Raw genomic sequence first — 15,039 nt, 5'->3', positions numbered from 1 at the left:
AACCTGTCTGCTCACAGTGTGATTGGAGGAGCCACACAGTTTGTGGCACAGGTTGAACAATGGGAAAAGTATCAAGCTATAGCGTGGTAGACGCAGCCATCAGGCTTTCAAGGAATCCGTGCAGCTTTACTGGTTGTCAGACCCGGCTACTGCTACAAGATGTCCTTGCTCCTCAAAAATCCATTACATTGGGTATTTTTAGTCAACAAGGTCACCCGGGCCCTCCCTTATGCCCCGTAAAGCAGTGAATTGGGGAGACGCTAAAGATGATCACATCAGGAGAAAGGTGACATCCCATGGACGTCCAGCAAGTCATGGGATTCAAAGACCACGGCTGCCACCCCCTGCACTGTTTACAGGGCATAAAGATTTAAAGCATCTGCATGGACATATGAAGGGATCATCAAGAATTTCTAAGAAGTTACTTCAGCTTAATTTGAAAATGTTAGCCATTTTTAAAAAAAAGCATATTGGCACTGCCTTTCCATAAACACAAATATTGTGGTGTATTGTACCTGGGTTCCCAGGTGCACCCAGATCTATTAATTTACCAGTGATATGGGGTTTGTAATCAAAAGTCGCTCAGAGAGTACAGTAACAGAAGCAAAGGGTGTGCATGTTTGTAATAACTGGCCCTCCCTTTCATCTGAGGTCCATGCTGCCTCGTCCACCACCGACGGGAGAAGCAGTAGTGGTAGAACTAAAGCTAGTAAAAGTATAGGGATGTCTGGTGTCACAAGTGCTCTTATGGTAGTGGTTTTGTGTCCCATGTGTTCTTATGGTAGTGCTTTACAATTAAAAGTATGCTCAACAAACACTTTCATAAGCTTTAATTAGTGGATTCCCTGCTCTTTGAGGTCAGAATGCGTCTGTGGAAAAGTGTTTGTGACTAAACTCTGAAGAGCCCAAATGAACAGCATCAGCCTCTACTTCATCCTAAAGCAATCAACACAAATCTCTTTGCCCTGATCATGCAGCAGGCGACATTCAAAATCTTTGGGGACATGCACCCCAATATCTTACAATGTGTAGCAGCCATGTTAACCAATAGATTTGTAGGGTGCACTGTCACCCGGGAGGGTATCCTGGCATTGAGCAGATGTGAGTCTAGACACACCCAGGGACCAGCAGGACTACTTGAAAAGCCAGGTCTTCAGCTTCTTGCAGAATCCAAGAAGTGAGGCGGAGGCTCCTATGTACCCTGTACTTTGATGGTATGTTCATGCAACCTGGACAGGCCAAACCAATTACTGTAGTCTTCAGCCCGCCACACCAGAAAGTAGAGGAAAGCACTCACGTGGCTCAAGGATGCTAGTTTAGTCTGGTCTCTTTCCTGTGTTGCCAGCAGGCTGAGTTTCTTCAGCAGCAGTTGGGAAGGTGGCGTGGTGATGTCCAGGAAGTACGTCAGTGCCTCGGATACCGTGCAAGGGGGAATTTTCTGATCCACTGCCCAGTAGTTCCCTGAATGGTAAGTAAACAGAGAAAACATTGACGCATGTGCCGAAGGAGTAGGATCTGGCCCACAAACAAGAACTTTCATTTTAGAGTGTTTGCCCAACAGCTCAGTCTTCAACTATTGTTTTCTGTGCTGACAAGTCAATTATACTGTAATGATGGCATCTTCTTTCCTCAAGAGAGGTGTTGGCACAGCCTACAGATACAGCATCTCAATTGGAGGACTCTCCAGGCGGCTCTGCAATAGCAGGGTTGCATCCAATCCGCACTCATACGTGGCTACTGCTCCATCAGCAATATGTCTAGAGACTTAGGACTCAACTAGGAGCACTGGGTAGTTGAATCATTATTTATCTCACTGATAAAGGATCGTTATTTATTGCATCTAACAAATAATGTCCCTGAAATGGGACATAACATACATATTTTTGTGCTTACCATACCAAAATCCACATGTCCTGCTATTTAGTGATACTTTTCTACCTGGTACATTTTGGCAGGTTTTACCTGCTGAAAATTATCGAGGAAAAAATCCTACTGTTGGATTATACTGACAAAGATACAATTGTGATGCAGCGCAGTGGATGACCCTCTATCGATAAAGATGAAACCAATGATAGATTAGATCTACGCCTGTGAAGTTTGTGACTCCCATTTGGTGCTATCCATGAAGGTGTAGTCAGTTTTCTGATAGCAATTAGCACCCTCAACAATGACTGGACCTTATTTAGACTTTCACTGGTCCCATGTACTGTGTCTTATAACTCTGTCCCTGTTCCCAGTACCTGAACTTGGAGCCCCATTATGGTAAACACCCCAAAACTACAGACTTTCCTCAGTTCCTCTCTGACCTTCTTAGCACCCCTATTTTGTTAGTTAAAACCAGTTCACTTTTGGGTGGGGGAGCTATTGGAGTACCCTGAAAATATTTGATTATCTAGTTGGAGAGAAGTCATGCCACAAACCCTTGAATTTCAGAAATAAGCTACTTTTTAAACCAGGGCTACTGCCTAGCAAACTGACTATTCCAAGACCCAGAATAAAGGCCTCACTCAGCCAAATTGAAAGTAGGAACTTACACACCATTATGGGAATGTTCCTCTGTTGCCACTGCTGCTAACCTCCCCGGCTCCCTGAAATATCATTCAGCCCATCAGCTAGACCAGGCAGAGCCTCACCTTGTTCACTGAGCGTCTCCAGTCTCACGGTCTGGTCACTAGGCGGGGCATCCTTCAGATGTTTCAGTAGGCGGTCGACAAGTTCTGGCTGGTTGCCGGGGAACACTCCAGCGTGTTCTCCTGGCAGATAGCGAACGTCCTGGTTCTTCCCACAGGAAAGCTTGAGTAGGATTGTGGCACGGCTGTGTGCGAAGAAACACAAAGTGCAACAAATGTTTATTTACGTCAACAGGATTTCCCTTTGGCTGGAGTGTTGAGTAGCGATGAGGACTTATGTGAAGATCTTAGGTTTTGGGATGGGCTCTGAAAATGAATACAGTTTGTTCCACACTTGGCAAGGCACGAGTGTGTTAGACAATGTCACAAAAGCTTTGTCAATAAATATGGGAGCCTCCTAGTTGGGGAGACTCGTCCTACACAAACTTGTAGCCACACGGTTTTATAGCTAGAATAGCTGAAAACCTGTGTATGCCCTACAGATTTCTGCAAGTTGACAACGTGCACAGTTTTAGAGAATGAGTGTTTAACATCACAAATTGCAACATTTCCCAATCGTTTCCCCAAATATGCAAACATTGCATAATTTCTGCAGAATGAATTTGCTACTCATAATATGCCTCTCATTGAGTTAATGCAGCTGTCTTTAAAAATCTCCAGTGCCACCTGTGGCAGGAGCCTGCCCCACACCACATAATAATGACGGGTTTTAGTGTATGCCTCATGCTCTATTGTTTGGCTGAAGTGGTTTCCTGCTGGTCCCTGGTGTAGCAGTAGCACACAGTTATCAACTTCCTTTTCTACAAAGAAAACAAACTTCTGTGAATGAAGTCCTCATTATATCTCGGATATTCCCTTGCTCTGGTTAATCTGGCAGCCTGCCTTTAAACCTCTTCCGGTTCAGTAATATCCGATGTCATTTATAGAGCCTGATACTGGATATAACGTTCTAAATATGGCCGGACTATAATTTTGGACAGTGGTAAAATGGCTATTAGGCCTTTTTAATGCAGGACAAAAAATGTTCATCCATTGCTTAGTGTGCAAAGTTTCTTCATTTAAATGAAAAGAAAGTAACTTATTTTTTGTGTGCTGAATGAAGACTTTCTGGAAGAAAACAGCTGTGAACTGATATAGCTCCTTGCAGACATGATCTGTGGATCACTGTGTGCATTTGTGAAACTGTGTTGTTGAGACTGGAAGCCACAAATGTAGAAATTTTTTTAAAAATACCCATTGTTGCTGATGTGCTGAACTTAGGTCTAAGGGAGTATATCAGTCCACTGTTAAATAAGAAACTGAGAGGGAACATATGAGCTTCTTCCCAGGAAAGAAGATCTGAGCAGTCTGGGAAATTAACTTTTGGTAGACGTCACACTGTCGTAAAAAGGGGAGCATGGCTGGGGGATTGGTGGCTTGCAGGCTTCTGCCGCTAGTATTAATCAGCATCTACAACTGTATTCACCACCTATTGTAACTGTTTTGTATGGAGAAGAAACTCCTTGGATCAAGGACCCCAAGTGATGCTCTCACTTGCCAGAGAATAGTTCCTGGGCTGTACTTCTGTACTGTTGCTTCTTCATCTATCCCTATAGAGGTACCTCCCTCCCTCACCGCTTCTGTGAGTGGTACACCCTGACTTATCCATTCCCATCACTTACAATTTCTTCTGCCAATGCGATGTGAATAATACAGGCAGCGATCACATGTGGGAATACAAAAAAGTGAACTGAGATTTCTAAGGAATTTTGATTAAGAGCGCTCACTGGACCCTCTTTCACATTTTTTTCCTAAGGTGGCATCCACACTGCAAGCATCTGCACACACCCCGAGGTGAGCACTGAGACGGTACCTTGATTTGAGACTGTGCAGATTCTGTCTCGCTTTCAGTTTCATCGGAATAACATTCCTGGAGTGCAGATTGGAAAGTTCTGAAAAAAGAAAGAAACACAGATCTCGGTTACTTGACAGCATTCCAAAACTCTTCCTTTGCTGAGTTCTTACAGCAGATCAGTGGTGAACACTGTAACCACATGTTTAGAATACTAGAGTGTGTCACTTACAAGCCCATACTGTTTGCAAGCCATACCTCAGTAAATGCAGAATTACTCTGTGCATGTCCTTATAGGAGTTAGAAGAACAGCTGAGATTGCAGCTCCCTGTAGCTAGTGAATGTTGAAGATTGTCCACGGCTAGACCCGCTTTCCTTTATACAATGCGTAAAGGTGACCATAGGGAGCTACTTTATGGTGCCACCAAATGAGGCCACCAAATGAGGCTACCAGATTCCAACAAATGCTCTCAAATATGGTCTTACTGTTAGGAGAATGAGGGCCTCAGATGCAACCTGTGCCTGGGGCTTCCATAAGCCTCCCGTCAGATCTCAATTGGCACCTCTGTTTGCTCTCTGAAGTTCACAGCACACATACCCTTGTCCACATTCTTCTTCAAAGTCTCTTAAAAAGCTAAGAGCCTTTTCGCCCGCACTCATTCTATTGCCAAGAGGAACTTTTGAGCTACTTATTGTGCCTGAGAGGCATTCTTTGCATTTTGTAACAATACAGGGCAGCAGCAGATGATGGGGTGCCCTTTACCTCTTACAGTGCCACGTTCCCTTTTCAGCTGTGTGGGTCCCTTACCATCCTCGGTATCACACCTCGGGGTGCTGACATGCCCTGAAGGACTGAAGGGCTTTCTACTCTAGAGACCACTTAACCACCAGCGTTCCACATCTGTTCTTTTCTGACCTTGAACGAGGAGAGGGAGTCAGGCCCACTCATAAGAAATCACCGTTGATGCTGAAAACCCATAGGTTTATCAATGCAAAATAATTCAGCAGGTTTTTTTCTGATGATGAACCTCGACTATGGGATTTTCTTGCCCTGAATCTTTTATCTTTTTACAAGCTAGTGTAGATACACCATCATCTGCTAAATTTCCATCCCGGGATGATCTCTGGTAGCAGTTAGGCATTGTGGTTTTGCCTTAGGTACCTGGTTCTCTCAATCTACTTTTGGCTTTTGCTCTTGTCTTTTATTTATGAGGGCCCTGTCATATATTTTTCTGTTACAGAGTGCTGATTATTATAAAGGTTGTTACATTCGGTTATATTAAATTTTCCTAATTGTTTTTGTTAGACTAGGCAGCACATTGGCTGCTGAGATTGAAAGCACTTTAAGCTCTAAAGGTGATTGGGGCACAGAAGAGAGGCTGCGGTACCCATTGGTCCGTCCACCACATGGATTGGGGCAGACTGCACTTATTGCGTCACACGTCAATGACGTAATGATAGTGATGCAGGGCAGAGCCCGTTTTGTCCTTTGTCGGAGTTAAAACTCGTCACAGCCACCACGACGTGCACCTGCTTTGGTCTGAATTCTGCATTGATGATGAGGATACGAAAGCAGAGGAAGGCTGACAGTTTTCAGCGGGAAGGCAGACCGCCCAAAAACCGATTACATGCTGCCTTCCCTCATGCAGAGGGGAGGCGGAGGCCCCAGTAACTCAGCCCGCTGCCCCAGTGGCCGGGAAGCCTTTGCACGTTCTCACTCTGTTGGATGCATGACCTGGAGCCCCCATACATCCTCAGTTTGTGGGGTGCAGACTGCAGAGGGTCAAAAGCTACATGCCCGTGCCCTAAATAGCTGGATTCATGTCAACTGATGCGTGTGTCTCAAAAGTCCCTAATTCAGCAGCTGGTTCCCTCTCTGCCTCACTTCCTCCCCTGCGGCACACGCCTTTTCCTGATTACAATTAGACGAAAATCTGGTAACACTCGATTTCACGCTATGACGCCTTTTACTTTCAGAACTGATGGCGAGCTGGGAGCATTAGCGGCGGATTTATATTTCAAAGGCAGGTTCCTGGCTGCTGGCCAGTGACAAGTCTTCGTGCTCCTGGTCGGTGTGTGCCAACATTTAGGGTCATACTGGCCTATAGGCAGAGCCACTGGAATTATGTGGCCGGGGAGGGCCAAATTATGCAGCAGGGTTGAGTAAATTATGCAGCAAGAAAAACCCAAATTATGTGGCACATTTTGTGATAGTATTATTGTGATTTTGTTCTGTTTACACAAGTTAACACTGTTGCTTACTGCTATATTTAGGTGTTAAACCCAGACAGTGGTACCTAGTGTAAATAGGACAAGTTCACAATAATACTATCACAAAATGTGCCACATAATTTGGTTTTTCTTCGAAAAGGGCCTTCGGCTGCGTGACACACACGTCACTGCATTCATAGTAACTTTTAAACTGTTTGAGCTAGAAACATAGCTTCTTATTTTGTTAGAATCTGCAGATTATGCGGCAGATGGTGGGTTATGTGGTAAATATGGCAAAACTATAATTACGAAAAAAACATCTGGGCCGCAGGTTTGCATGATTCCAGTGGCCCTGCCTATAAGGCAATCAGGCAGTGTCTGAAAGGCTGGTCTGACAAATCACTGTATGGTACATTTTTTGGGAGGTCGCCAGCCTGTCTTATGGTCTGCTGGGCAGATTTTTACTATGGATTGCCCTGATATTAAAACAAACATTGCCTACAGCAACCTGAAGTCCATGCAGTTTCCCAGTGCTCTCAGAAAAACCTATACAGTGTGTCTTTACAAGTTCAAACCTGCCCCAATTTGCAAACATGGGTCACTTCTATAGCTTTCTCATTCACTAATGTAGACCAGTTTTAATTTGGTGCCTGGGCCTAGTTTCTGTCCCAGTCTGACCTTGGCCACACTAATGCATGATTACAAGTACGCTATGGTGGCTTACCAGCAGTTCTTAAGTTCAGCCTCTTGAGCTGGGATTCTGCAGCCTGTCACGGACCTATGCGCTGCTGCACCATTTGGACAGATTGATGCATTAAGACAAGCTGTGGTGGCTTGTCAGTAGCTCTTAACTATAGCCTCTAGTGCTGGGGTTCTGTAGCGATAAACACTCAGTGAAACTGAATTTAACCCTGGAAGAGCAAGTGGTTGCTGTACCTTTATTTCGAAAACAAGCAGATTTAGCCACATACTGGGCCAGATGTACGAATGTGTTATGAGTTTGCAAAAGGTCTAATTTACAAAATTGAGTCATTTGTAACTTCAGAAAAAAAAACTTTTGGAATGTAAAAAACTCAAATTGTGCTTCAGTAACACATTACCGAATCATAGTTTCAGTTTGCGACTAAGTACTGAAGGGGAGTGTTTAAGGTGCGGCTTTCAAATACTGGTTCGGAATGGGATATGCTAATCTGGTTCCAAACATTAATATTTTTCCGACTAAACAAATGTAGTGGTAACCCATTTGCAAACAGAAAGAGGTCCCCAATGGGCTTCTTCTCCTTTGTGAATATTGACAAAAACATTTTAAAGAATTGGCAGGTCCATGGGACAACTGCCTACTCTTAAAAAATGGTAATCTTTTAATTTTTTTAAATGCATCCCAATATCCTTTTAAGAAAACGGACTGCAATAAAAAAAATGGTTGCTTTATTTAAATGCAATCACAGACATGGTGGTCTGTTCACCCCTGTAGACCACCATTCAGCAGATGGCTGCAAATGTCATAATTTGTGACCTACCTCATCAATATTAATTTGGTAGGTTGAATTTCTAACCAGTACGATTTGGTATTTTGCAGACAAACCTATTAGCACATAGGATGGTTTGCAAAATACCACACTGGTCACAAAAATACTGGTAACAAATCGTGATCAATATTTTGTGCCCTGTGCTTCATTCATCTAGCCCAGTGTCCCTACAGAAAAAATTGAAGGCTTGCCTTCTCAAGACACGGCTCATCCATGTACCGCCTATCTCTATCGCTGTGTCGTGCCCCGCCAACTTCCTTCTATAACCCTCTCCACCTACTGCATAATCACCAGTCATGAAGCACACCTACCACATCGATACACTGTGTTGTGTTCAAAGCCTCGCAATATAAAAACAGACAAAGGACAAGTGAAGGTAAAACCTGTAATCTTTAGTACCTTTTGTGAGATCCAGGGGCCGAGTGTCATTCACAAGCCGGTGCTGCGTGGGGTTCCAGGTTTCATGTGAAGTGTACAATTTGGGGAGAAGAATCTTGTTTCTGTCCCTAATTGTAAATGTCTCACAAGCGATCTACAGATAGAAAAGTAGAGTTTTAAATGTTATTTTGTTTTGAACACTTTTAACACCATGCACTCCACTTTCATTCATTGACCTGCAGTGACTCTCGACCTATATACAGTATCCTTCAGGTATTTTACAAAGTACTGACTCTAAGACAAGATTCTCTGCCATGGAGGGAAGGCAAACACTGAAGATTGAAAGGACTAAGACCTTGGTTAGGAGTGGGCACCCAGTAAATACCAACACTGTGAGGTACAGTATTACCAGGTGTGGTAAATATTTTCTAAAGCAGATTTTCCTTTAGGAAATGAGGAATGTGATGCAGATGTTGGTATTGCCTGTAAAGAAGTCTGCCTATATTGCTATTGCACTTTTTACCACTGTACGTTTAACCTGTGAAATTCATCACCAACAAATTGCAGGAGCGTGTTACGTATAGCACTGCTAGGAGTTCTGATCCCTACACAAATAAGACTTTTTCAATCGGGGCAGGGTGGGAGAATGAAAGAGGGGGAAAGATGACCGTCTCTTGCTAGCTATTCATGAATATTGTATTCAGAGGTTTGTAAGGTGCTGCATGTCATCATACTGCGGCCTCATAGCGCCTCGGGTTGGGATACAGGCCAGAAGAGAATAAAGTTCAGATCTGGTTGGAGCAGGAACAGTCAATCAGGCACCAAAATAATGATGTCTGTTGGTGAGAGCTCTTCTCCAGTGTGCTGAAGTGCAGTGAGAAAGTCTTAAAAGATTCAGCAAAGTCTGGAGAAACCATTGATGAAAATGGGAAAATAAAAAGGTGATAGATGGAATGCTTGAATTAATCTCAGCCTCTGGTAATTATTCAGGATGTCAATCCAGTTCGTCGTTTTCTTTGCCCACTATGGCACCCCAGGCAAGGACCGCTTTATATCATTCAGACTTGGCCCTGCTCTAGGAGGTAATGATTCACCCATACTGCCAAGCCAGGTCCCCTCTAGATGGCTACAAAAGCTACCACAAACAGGTTTTGTCCTCACGAGTGTCTCCAGGGAGGTACTGAACTGCAAATGGCTGACCCGTGTCTAGACTGCATATTGGGCAAACTAATTAATGGTCTAGAATGTGCTTACATTAATTGAAGCATTAATTAAAATAGTAGGATGCTATTGGCATATATAATCTGTTTTTTCTGGGAATAATACCAATTTTCAAGTTACTCCTTCATAATAGGCCTTAAACCGTTTAAAGTCAGAAGTAGCCAAGGTAATAGGCACATCATATGAAACAAACATTGACAAAGCTAATGTTCTTGCATGCATTGTGAGTCCTGGTTAAAACTAAAACATTAAAAAGCATACCACGTGGACAAAAAGAATAATATTTGTTTGCAATGAGACATTAATGCTTGATAAGCCTGTGCACTTTTAATATGTGAAAAAGTCCCTCATGCTTTGCAGTACCAGCACTCCATAGGAAGTGGAATGATACACCTACCATTCAATAGCATGTGGTAAGAGAGAGGAATACTCCTCTGAAAGGAGCTAAAACCCACACTATGTATAGATAACAATAGGTCTATAGACAGCAGTGCTGTCAAGCCACACCTAAAAATGACTGTTCAGTGGGTAACTCAGAAGTGTTCAACGTAGGTCCAAGAGGATGCCAGCTATTCATGCAGGCCACATGACCTAAATTGTCATACAGTGAGTATAAATGAAACTCATTAACACAGTGGGTAGTCTGGAAATCTGGCATGACTCCCACCCTTGTTGACGTAAATTGGACACCCGGGGGGGGGGCAAAGAGACCGAGATATGCCAACATGCTAGTTACAAAAGTGTAAGTCTCAAAAGAAGCTCTTAGACACTGATAAGGCCATCAAGTAATGTCATGTGGTTTGCACAGTGTCAGGCCCATGTGTCCAATCATGTTATTTCAGTTCTGTGTGATGTTGAAGAGCAAGTATAAAAAGTACCTTAAAGGTATGTAATGCCCAGGTGATGAAGGCCTCGTCCTGCCCGCTGAGCTCATCACCTTCACCCGTCAGGCTGATCTTCGTGGCACCAAGCTGAGCCAACTTTTGGTCTACTGTGTGGGCGAAGGCGCAGAAGAGGGGGTACATGCTCGATCCAAGGCCAAACACGGCGTACCTGCGGGAACAAGAAGGCATTCTGGGTCTAGCACTGATACTGCACATAGTACTTTTATTCCGGGGTGTTCAGTGTTGGCCCGCAAGAGCCAGATCGAGATATAAAAATCTGCATACTACGACTCTAAATAGGAATCATGTAAATTGTTAATGGTTCTCCTCAAACTTTGGCATGGATCAAGGTCCTCATGGTCCAGTGATACTAGTGGTGTAGACTGAGTAGATATTTGGCTACTGGAGCATTCATGTTTTTTTCATTAATTTGGGGTGCCACTAGGTGGTGCCCAAGGCTGCTCCCTTACCTTATCAGGCACAATCAATGGTCCTTTCTGTACATATTGGTGCTTATATAGCACAAACCTAGATCTGCACTGTTTATTCTAGGGGTTGTGTTGATGAACAGATTTACATCTTTATTCACTCAATCACATTATGTTTCATGTATCTGTATTTTTGGGAATTAATTAACTTTTCCAGTTTCAAAGGACTTTCGTTCTAGTGTCAGACTCAGGGTTCGAACCCTGGTCTAGACACTCCAAAGCCGACAGATTAGCCATGATTTCACATCTTTTCCCCATCTCTTGTCTTATATAATCCAAAACTACCAGGAGAGTTAAGAAGACATCTATTAAACTGCTCCTCTTGAAGGCCACTTGTCCTGATCTGTAACATTAAGTGAAAAATCCTGAAATGACACCTTTTATTAGGTCACGTCAGGGATACTCCTCGTTCATTAGGTACCACCCAATGCATATTCAGATTTTGTTTCCGTCTCCTTTCATGGAATTGCTTCCCTGTTTATAAATCCGATCCATTTTTCCTACCGGTGCCCAGATAAACAGGACTTGTTTAATTCACCTCGAATCATCTATGGCTGAAGCCCCCCTTCTGAACCTTGAACGTGTAACCTGAAGCTGTTTAGTTAGTAGGTCAAGCCACTGAGCTACCATTGAGTCCATAAACCGTTCCTGATTGGTAGACAACTTTGTTATTATTGGTGATTTTCAAAACAAGTTTGTCAAAGTGCCTCTAGAACGAAAACAAAATAAAAATACCTGAATTTGTTGTTCAGCTTTTTCAGAGCAAAGAGGGATTTCTTGAACGCCTGTTGAAGAATTAAAACGTGAGTATACAACGCAGACGAAACATGTTGAAGTGTAATTCAGTTTATGTTTGATAAAAATTACTATTGTTCATCAGGCAAACAAATCTGTGTTGTTGAAGTCAAAATTGATCACATGCACAAAAATATTACACCTTGGAATAAAGCCATAATGTCGCAGCCGTCTGTTCATTCATCTATTGCTAGTTCAAACAAATCTCAGCTACTGACAGTAGTGCTTGTAATATTATTATGATTCATGGGATTCTCCAATGCCTGTATAAAGGTCTCTCACTAATTTCCATATAATCAGTGACTTTTGACACACCCAGTCGCCAATTATAAAAAGAAGACGTCAGAAGTTGGCTGTAATAAGCTATTACAGTCAAGTTGTAACATCACAATGTGGCTGACAGAGCCAACAGCCAAGGTAAAAGGCAGGTCAGGTCACGGAGCCGTTTAAAGCAATGAAAATGAAATGTTGCTTTTCTCTCTTCTGCTCTATTTTTCTAGCTTACAATGACAAATAAAGAAAAGCTAGTCTCTTTCTGTATGCTTCTACACTTTCTGACCTACTGCAACTTTTATTTTTGAACTGACAAATTAAACTTTTTCTTATATCTTTTTGCAACAAATATCTAACAGGCTTTTGATGTGTTTAATTGTTCACTAGAGGATTTGTTGGTATTCTTCAAGTTTGCAAACATGCTCACTCTTTCATATGAAAGAGCTATGCACCAAGGTTTGAAGTGGTTTGTGGGAAAGGTGATGGTGTGACCATATATTATATGGGATAAAGTACCCCTGCTGTACATGATAGGGATTTTTCAAGTTGGCCTTCGGCTTTTCTCCTCTATATGGTTATGGAGCTCCTCGGTGACTTGCAACATCCTTATACTGTACAGCAGGAAGTACTACATCCTTATATTATTACTCTTGTTGTTACTAGTAGTAGTATCAATAAAATAATAATAATGACAATAAGAATAATAGTCACATTATTGTTATTATTATTATTCGTATTAATAATAATGATATTTTAATCACTTCACACCACACTTGTGCTCTCTGTATGGCAGGTGTTAGTGCAACCCAGTTAACTGCTACTTAATGCCCCAACCTCAGAAGAATGGAAGGCTGGGCTGGCCTAGGGTGGGAATCAGATGTGTGACCTGCTGTACATATAGGGGAGTGAGAGGAACATTGTGTGTACTTAAAGGCACATCTTATTCTGTGAGGGACCGTAAAAGATGCTGGGGTGGGAGGCTGTAGAAGTGAAACCGATGTGAGTGCCACCAGAAACCCTGTGCAGAGGGATGAATGAGAAGAGCGTCTGTGGCCGGGAACGTTAAACCAGCCCCCCACTGCCGGGCGAGGGGTTTCGTTCAGTCCAGCGAGGTATGGCCTTTTCAGGGATACCAACAGAAAGGGTGTTGGAGACTAGGAAATTAGATAAATGTAGAAAGTAATAGTATGTGATTTTTGTCTGATAAACCCTTTGCAGTTATTGATTATTAATACATTGAAATATTGGGGGCTCCGTTGAAGGCACTGGAGTTGTGGCAGCTCAATTTAGAATATTCTGCCTTCAATGGGTGGAATGTTCTAATAGAATTAAACCCCTAAGGCTTCAAGGCGTACATTGGTTAAAAGACCTCTCCTTCAAGATGGACCCCCAAATGCAGTTCAGTCTATCCCAACAGGGCCTTTAACAGAATGTGTTGCCCTTCTAGCAATCTATGGTACTACTGACAGAGTCCAGCAGCATGTGTCATATCAACATGGTACTGATGGATACAGCGCATATCATAGCAATAGTGGACCTGTAATAGTGAGGCATCTCATAAATCATTGTGAATCTTGAATTATTCATTGGTGCTGTGACCTGATGTGTACAATGACTCACCTCTCCATTGTGGGGGGAATCTCCATTGCCAAACGTGCTGGTCACCACCAGCAGGAACGTTTCCTTCTCCAAGTCGCTGACTTTATATTTGTCCATGCACATAACCTGGAAGAGGGCAATACCTTCATTGATTAGTTGGCATAATACAGCTACCTTGTGACACCATCAGCAGAGGAACCAGAAAACACCATGTTGTGTTTTGGAGCTGCAAATATGGCACTGTTGCTGAGGGGAGGAGCACCAGAGGCAAAAATACAGTTTTGCCGCTTGTGCTGACAATCCTTGCACTGTTCCTAGCACTACACCACTGGTTTCAGAGAACAGATATTTTTAGCTGAGTGCTCAGCTCTACACACAATGACACTTTAGTGCCACTCTAAAAAGAGAGGATGGACACATTCACTGGTTTAGCCATAAAAGCCTTGTCACTGCCCAAGTGACCTTAAGTGAGATTTATGAAGCCATGCAAGACCACCTTGGCTTCATAAATTTTAAGTAACGTAATGCAGCACAAATTGCTGTGTTACATTACTCTGCGCCAGGGAAACATTTCCATGGGTGTTGCATGAGTATTCCCACAAAAATTTATGGATTTTGACGCATTCGCAGATTTACAAGAACTTGTAAACCTGGGAATGGGCCAAAAAGATACGCCTCTCCAGTAACCAGGAGAAATATGTTTATTTCTCCTTAATTGTTCCTCTTTCTGTGTGTGCTGCATTCTGCAGCACACACAGAAAGAGGAAAAAGCCTCTCAGGAGGGTTTTATGCAGGAAGGAGTCCCTCGTGCACAAAAACAATCCTGCATGCAGTGCAGGCACCCTTGCACTGTGGCGCAAGGGTGCCTGCATTGTCGATAGGCCGCCAAAAGGGCACCAGCGCAGGGGGAAAGGACAGGAATGTGCCAAACTGGATAAATATGGTGCATTCCTGCCCTTTCCCTGTGACGCAGGGCAGGGCATCACGGTGACCATAAATATGTGCCTACGCTTCCTTGACTGTACAGAGGATGGATGTGCCACCTTACCTTAGTGTTGAAGGCACAGTTGAACAGCATGCACAGTTTATTGGCAAAAGTTTCAGATTTCCCCGTTTCAGTTGCGTACAGAATGGTGGCCTTTGTTCTCCGCGCCATGGTCCTCCGCATTAGTGCTGACATGAAGACCACAGCTCTGCGGA

General features: G+C 43.2%; 1 protein-coding gene across 2 annotated transcripts in view; it reads right to left on the bottom strand.

The window, feature by feature from the left end:
- The window catches only part of NOS2 (nitric oxide synthase 2), a 60,885-nt gene that overhangs the window by 11,644 nt on the left and 34,202 nt on the right, over positions 1–15,039 (bottom strand). For both annotated transcript variants that reach the window (XM_069226968.1, XM_069226967.1), the window contains exons 15-22: positions 14,888–15,032; positions 13,861–13,965; positions 11,908–11,957; positions 10,679–10,853; positions 8,601–8,733; positions 4,483–4,561; positions 2,634–2,815; positions 1,298–1,461 (exon numbers count right to left, since the gene is read on the bottom strand). In XM_069226968.1, the coding sequence (XP_069083069.1) occupies positions 1,298–1,461; positions 2,634–2,815; positions 4,483–4,561; positions 8,601–8,733; positions 10,679–10,853; positions 11,908–11,957; positions 13,861–13,965; positions 14,888–15,032 (1,033 nt within the window). The remainder of the gene's footprint in view (positions 1–1,297; positions 1,462–2,633; positions 2,816–4,482; positions 4,562–8,600; positions 8,734–10,678; positions 10,854–11,907; positions 11,958–13,860; positions 13,966–14,887; positions 15,033–15,039) is intronic.

Source organism: Pleurodeles waltl, chromosome 3_2, assembly GCF_031143425.1.
Source record: "Pleurodeles waltl isolate 20211129_DDA chromosome 3_2, aPleWal1.hap1.20221129, whole genome shotgun sequence".
NCBI classification, from domain to species: Eukaryota; Metazoa; Chordata; class Amphibia; order Caudata; family Salamandridae; genus Pleurodeles; species Pleurodeles waltl.
Note: the sequence above shows the minus strand (reverse complement) of the source record. Positions and strands in the feature narration are given on the sequence as shown.